The following is a 5,435-nucleotide window of genomic DNA, read 5'->3' as shown; positions in this document are numbered from 1 at the left end:
TCTCAAGACTGTTGTGAGATTGGATATCTTTCCTGGACCTTGTGTGCAGCAAGTGCTTAATATATGACTTGTTGTTTAGTCACTAAGTCGTGTCTGGGGCTTCCCCGGTGTCTCAACAGTAAAGAATCTGCCTGCAATCCAGGAGATGCAGGATATGCGAGTTCAATCCCTGGGTCAGAAGATCCCCTGGAGGAGGGCATGGTAACCCACTCCAGTATCCTTGCCTGGAGAATTCCATAGACTGAGGAACCTGGTGGGCTACTGTCCATGGGGTCTCAAAGAATCAGGAACAACTGAAGCGACTGAGCACACACGCATGCAAATCATGTCTGACTCTTTTGTGATCCCATGGACTGTAGCCCACCAGGCTCCTCTGTCCATGGGATTTCCCAGTATTCCCAGAATACTGGAGTGGGTTGTGATTTCTTTCTCTAGGGGATCTTCCCGACCCAGGGATCAAACCCGAGTCTCCTGCATTGTAGGTGGATTCTTTACCTCTGAGCCACCAGGGAAGCTCCCCAATAAATGGTAGGCATTATTATTAATTCAATTAAATTGTCAGAGACTTTCTGCCTTAGGAGGAGCTGGTAGTCTGGCTTCACTAAGCCCAGTAGGACTGTGGATCCCAGTCTAGTTTGACCTGCTTTGAATACTCTGAGCTGTTCAGAAAGTCTCCAGCTTGAATTACATCTTTTAGCCCCGAAGCAGCTCTGCAGAGATGCTGTCACTGAGCAGAACTGGAAGGGAGGAGAAAAGCTGGTGCAGGGCGCGAGAAACTGAAACGAAAAACCGAAACTAGAAACTCTGACGCTGATTGGCCACTTGGAGGCAATCTGAAAGGGTGATAAAAAACCAGCCTGAGGACTGTTACTTCACTGCTGTTCCCTTCTAGCAGCAGGCTCCATCCAGGCAGGAAGATTCTTTCTCTGCTCTCCTCCAAGGTAAACCCAGAAGCTATAAGGTGTGGGTGTCAAACTGCCAACCTCTGCCAGGCTGCCTGCCTGGGAGCCTCATTCCATAAGAGCTAGAATGCCCATTCCTCAGGGAGGCTATACTTCTGCGTGCCCTGGACTAAGACTGGTCTGAAGGGATGGGTTGGTGGGCTTTTAGGAGCTTGGGTTGCACAAAACCCCGAGAGTCATGAGATTTAGCTTATAGGTGCTGTGTCAGAGGCCTGTGGCCTTAACCCTGTCACTTCATTTCTCTGGGCTTCAGTTCTATAAAAATGAGGATCAAGCTACTTCACCTGCCCAAAGGACTGGATGATTTCTGAAACCCCTTTATTATAGGATCTAATGTTATGGTGAGTTTATCTTTGAGGATAGAGGAAGGGATCTGAAGCAGATGTCCAAAGTGTGGGTGTGGCATCAGTTAACTGTGGCTATAAATCTTTACTCTGCTTCTCCCTAGCTGGGTAGGCTCCGGAGTGTCCCTTTTCTGAGCTTCAGTTTCCTTATTTATAACATGTGGTTGAGAACAATGGTACCTACTTCATGAGGTTGTTATAGGTATAATTAACCTTGTGCCATTAAGTGCTGAGTAAGTGCTCAGTCCAGAAGTTTTGGGGGATTTCTGCTTGCTTGTTTTTATTTCAAGGAAAATGCATTGAACAGACAAAGATCACATTAAAGGTAAACTGTGGTGGGGGCAGGGAACTGTGTTTCTGTTTTGTGGTGTAATGGTGCATAGGTTTTGGATTCTGCCGGTCTTGAGTGTGTGTCTAGGCTGCAGGATTTGGGAGTGACCTTGGGCAAGTTCCTTTATCCCTTTCTGCTTTCTGAAAAATGAAGTTAATCTGAGGCAGTGTTTGGTGCCTGTACATATTCAATGCACTGGAAGAATAATTCTATCAAGAACCATTGTTTAGAAAACCCTATGTGACAGGTCCTGTTCTAAATGCTAGAGATCCAGTGGTGCACAGTTGCAAAATCCACAGCCACCCCCTAAAATAGGCTCTATTAACACTCCCACTTTAGACTTAAGGAAACTGAGGTTCAAAGAAGTCCCAGGTATCCTGGTTAAGGTCACACAGCCAGAAAATTCTCACGACCACTAGAGGAACAGAAACATCAGCGTCGCTGGTGCAGCGAAGAAACGAAAAGCCTGCGGCTCCTTAGAGGGGGTCCTGGGCTTAGTCCAGAGCATCTTGATGCTTTTTGTGGACTTATCCTCGCATCGAAAGGGAATTACCACCGAACTTCGGGGCGTGGTTCCAATAAGAGGACCATCTCTTTCCTCTGCCCCTGTCCCAGGGACGGTGACAAAGCCTTGAGCTGCGCCACCATGCGGCAGAAGGCAGTATCGCTCTTCCTGTGTTACCTGCTACTCTACACCTGTGGCTGCTACGGGGAGGAAGGTAAGGATCTTGGGGCACCTAACGATTAAGAAGCGGAGAGTTTCAGGATCCCTCGTTTAGAGACCCAGGCATGCCTCTGAATGAGAGGAGCTATTCCAACGGACAGCGCGGCGGGGGTGGGGGTGGGGGGTGGTCCCTGTAGCCAGAGCCCCAGGTTTGAATCCCTGCTCTGTCCGTTCGTCCATTCTCTCGAAATGTATTCAAGCCAGTTCTGTGCCAGGCCCGGCGACCTGCGAAAAGCCGCTATCCTTCATTGAGGCTCTCCAAAATGGGAGGATGGTGGTCCTACCTGTCCGGGTGGCCTGGAGCTTCGGGCACAGAATAGGGGACCTTGCTCTCCACTGGGCCTTGTCCATTCTCCTTCCAGACGAAAAAAGACGCTCAGAGGAAAACACAGAGGAAAACAACGACTCGAGCTTCTGGGGCATGGTGACCTACATGGCCGTCGGAGGTGGTAGGTCTGCAGGGCGGGGAGCCCGGGAAGATGCAGGCGGGCCCTGCAGCCGGCGTCCCTCACCCACCGCCGTCCTCTTCCTGCAGGACTCATGGCCGCGGCACTGCCCGCGCTGGGCTTCGCGGGCACCGGCATCGCCGCCAACTCTGTGGCCGCCTCACTGATGAGCTGGTCGGCAGTGGCGAACGGGGGCGGAGTGCCGGCTGGGGGGCTGGTGGCCACACTGCAGAGCCTGGGTGAGTGCCGGCAGGGCTCCTGGAGGCGGGAACACCCCGGCCAGGGGCCTCCTTTACTGTCCCGAGCCCTTTTCACAGCCTAACTCGGCTCTACACACCGTGGGGAAACTGAGGCACCCAGCTGGGGATTAAGGGATTGACTCCAATTCTCCCATATAGTTAGTACCACCACCAGTATTCAAGCCCAGTCAGCAGGCCTTCTCACTTTCAGCCTGTAATGACGGAGGCCTCACCGATGCTCTGGCCAAGTCACAAGTCTCAGTTTCCCCATTAACCAGGATAAGCATCCTCAGTTTAACACTTTATGAAGCTCATCCAGCCCAGAAAATCAGAGTGGCAACGAACCAGTGAGAAGTGGCCCAATTCAAAGTCCTGCTCACCCTGGTCTTGCATATCTTGAGCATCATGACGGGGACAGATACAGAGAACAGAGTGGTGCTTCTGAAAAATCTGCTTTCACTTCTCTTTCTGTCTCCCCATCCAGCCCTTTGTTTTTTCTTTTCCCCTCTCTGCCTCTCTCTGAGGCCTCCCACATCCTTCAGAAAAACCACCCCTGACAAACTGCCCCTCTGCCTTTCCCTCCCTCTTCCCTCGGTTCTGGATGACAACAGCCCCAAGAAGCGGCCCCAGAGGCCAGGGCCCTTCTCAGAGCGGGCAGTGGGCAGCGGGCAGATGCAGAAGGAGCCACACCCCCAGCGGTGGGAGAGGAAGGGGCTGGGCAAGCCCAGCAACAGTCCTGTGCTGTGAGTCGGCTGTCCTCTCACATGTCACAGGGTCGTGACAGGTTGTCCTGTCACACATGGCGGGGACAAGGTGGACATATCTCACTTGCAAAGCGCCAGCACCCACCGAGGCCTCCACAAGGAGGTGGTTCGCATTACCCATAGCACAGCATGTCTGCTGCAGACATGAAGAGGATGCGCTCTTATTTTTGTCATTTTCATCTCGGATTTGAGATGGCAAGTTGGCAGGGTGGCGATGGGAGTCCCTTCGCAGAAGTCCTGTCCCCTCTGGGCCTCTGTTCCTCTAGCTGGAAATAAAAAGGGTACACTTGACCTGTTGTTTCCCCACATTTGGATTCGTGGGCCTGGTGCCTGGGCCCCAAGGGACCCGGCTGTCATTTGTGTTACAGGTGCTAGCGGTGGCAGCGGCCTCATGGCCAAGATCGGGGCCCTTCTGGGCTATACTGTCCACAAGCAAGTCGAAAGCAGACAGGAGAGAAAGGAGAAGAAGTAGCTAGCAGCTCCCTGGAAGCCCCTCCTTCCTCCTTGTCTTCCTTTTCCAGCTGCAGTCCAGAGCTTCCTCTGTCACACTTGGCAATGACCGAGGTGATAAAAAACACACACACAGAATAAATGTCTTTCAGAAAACACTCGGGCCTGCTGTGAGTCGTGGTTGCTATGAGAAGCCCAACAAGATCTCGCTCTGGTGTGCCTCGTCCACACACCCCACCCCCACACCCCTCCCCAGAGCCCCTCACAGCTCCTGGAGCTCGACCAGCTGGTTTTGCCTCTGAGCCTTGGTGAGTTCTGGTCTCTGGGCCTAGGACGTCCTTCTGAAGCTTGCAACCCACCTCACACATACCTCATCCCCCGGGACTCCTTCCCAGCAGAGCCTTCCTGCTACCCCTGTCACAGCCCTAGCGCCCAGGCTCCATTTCACAGGGTGTCTGGGGAGGCAGATTCTTTCTGTTTCCAGTGAGCAAAGCTTCCGGCTACTTCCCTGATCAAGTAGGGATGGATAAGCCAGATCTCCATTCCCCAAAGAATGGAGGGGTCTAGAGGGGTCTCCCTCAGATAAGGCCAGGCCTTTGTCGTGGGGAAATGGTTTAAGAGCAGCTTTTGAGGGGGTGGGGGTGGTCAGCGAGGCCTCCCTTCCTTTAGAGAGCTCTGGGGACAGGGTGGGGAGTTTGCAGCTGGAGCCCACACGCCTTCTGAAGGGGAAGGGGCAGCCCAGCCCTTGGGAGGATCTGAGGTTCAGGAGGCCCATCCAGGGAACCAGAGTGCCAGGACCTCAGTCAGGGAAGGGCAAAGAGGCCCCGGAAACCAGTCAGCAGTAAAGCTTGGGCTGGTTCTGGCACTAAAGCAGAGAGAGACAGACTCGAGCTCTGGTTCCGGCCTGAGTGGGCGTGCCAGCCGCGATTCCAGACCAGCCTTCTAGAGAGATCTGCACCCCCTGGGAAGTGGCCGTGTGTGAACCACAAAGCCGGTCACTAAAGGGCCCAGCCAGCTGTCCTCAGGCCTCCCCCACCCAGCCCCACTGCTAACCCTGAATTTCTCCTTCGAATACCAATGTGCAGCGGCAGCTAAGAGGCTGTATCATGCTCGCTCCTGTCTCCAGGTCCGACGCCACCCTGCAGATGGCAAACAGTTGGCCTCAGCTGGCTCAC

The 5,435-nt window shown here is 53.5% G+C and overlaps 1 protein-coding gene across 1 annotated transcript; it reads left to right on the top strand.

Moving 5' to 3' along the window:
- Nucleotides 1–792: 792 nt before the first annotated feature.
- Nucleotides 793–4,418, top strand: IFI6 (interferon alpha inducible protein 6). Its single transcript, XM_065927563.1, has 5 exons — nucleotides 793–941; nucleotides 2,253–2,356; nucleotides 2,724–2,810; nucleotides 2,897–3,046; nucleotides 4,179–4,418. The coding sequence occupies exons 2-5, from the start codon at nucleotides 2,284–2,286 to the stop codon at nucleotides 4,280–4,282; spliced, it is 414 nt and encodes a 137-aa protein (XP_065783635.1). The 5' UTR covers nucleotides 793–941; nucleotides 2,253–2,283; the 3' UTR covers nucleotides 4,283–4,418.
- The last annotated feature ends 1,017 nt before the right edge of the window (nucleotides 4,419–5,435 follow it).

This window comes from Muntiacus reevesi, chromosome 3 (genome assembly GCF_963930625.1).
Source record: "Muntiacus reevesi chromosome 3, mMunRee1.1, whole genome shotgun sequence".
Lineage (NCBI taxonomy): Eukaryota > Metazoa > Chordata > Mammalia > Artiodactyla > Cervidae > Muntiacus > Muntiacus reevesi.
Note: the sequence above shows the minus strand (reverse complement) of the source record. Positions and strands in the feature narration are given on the sequence as shown.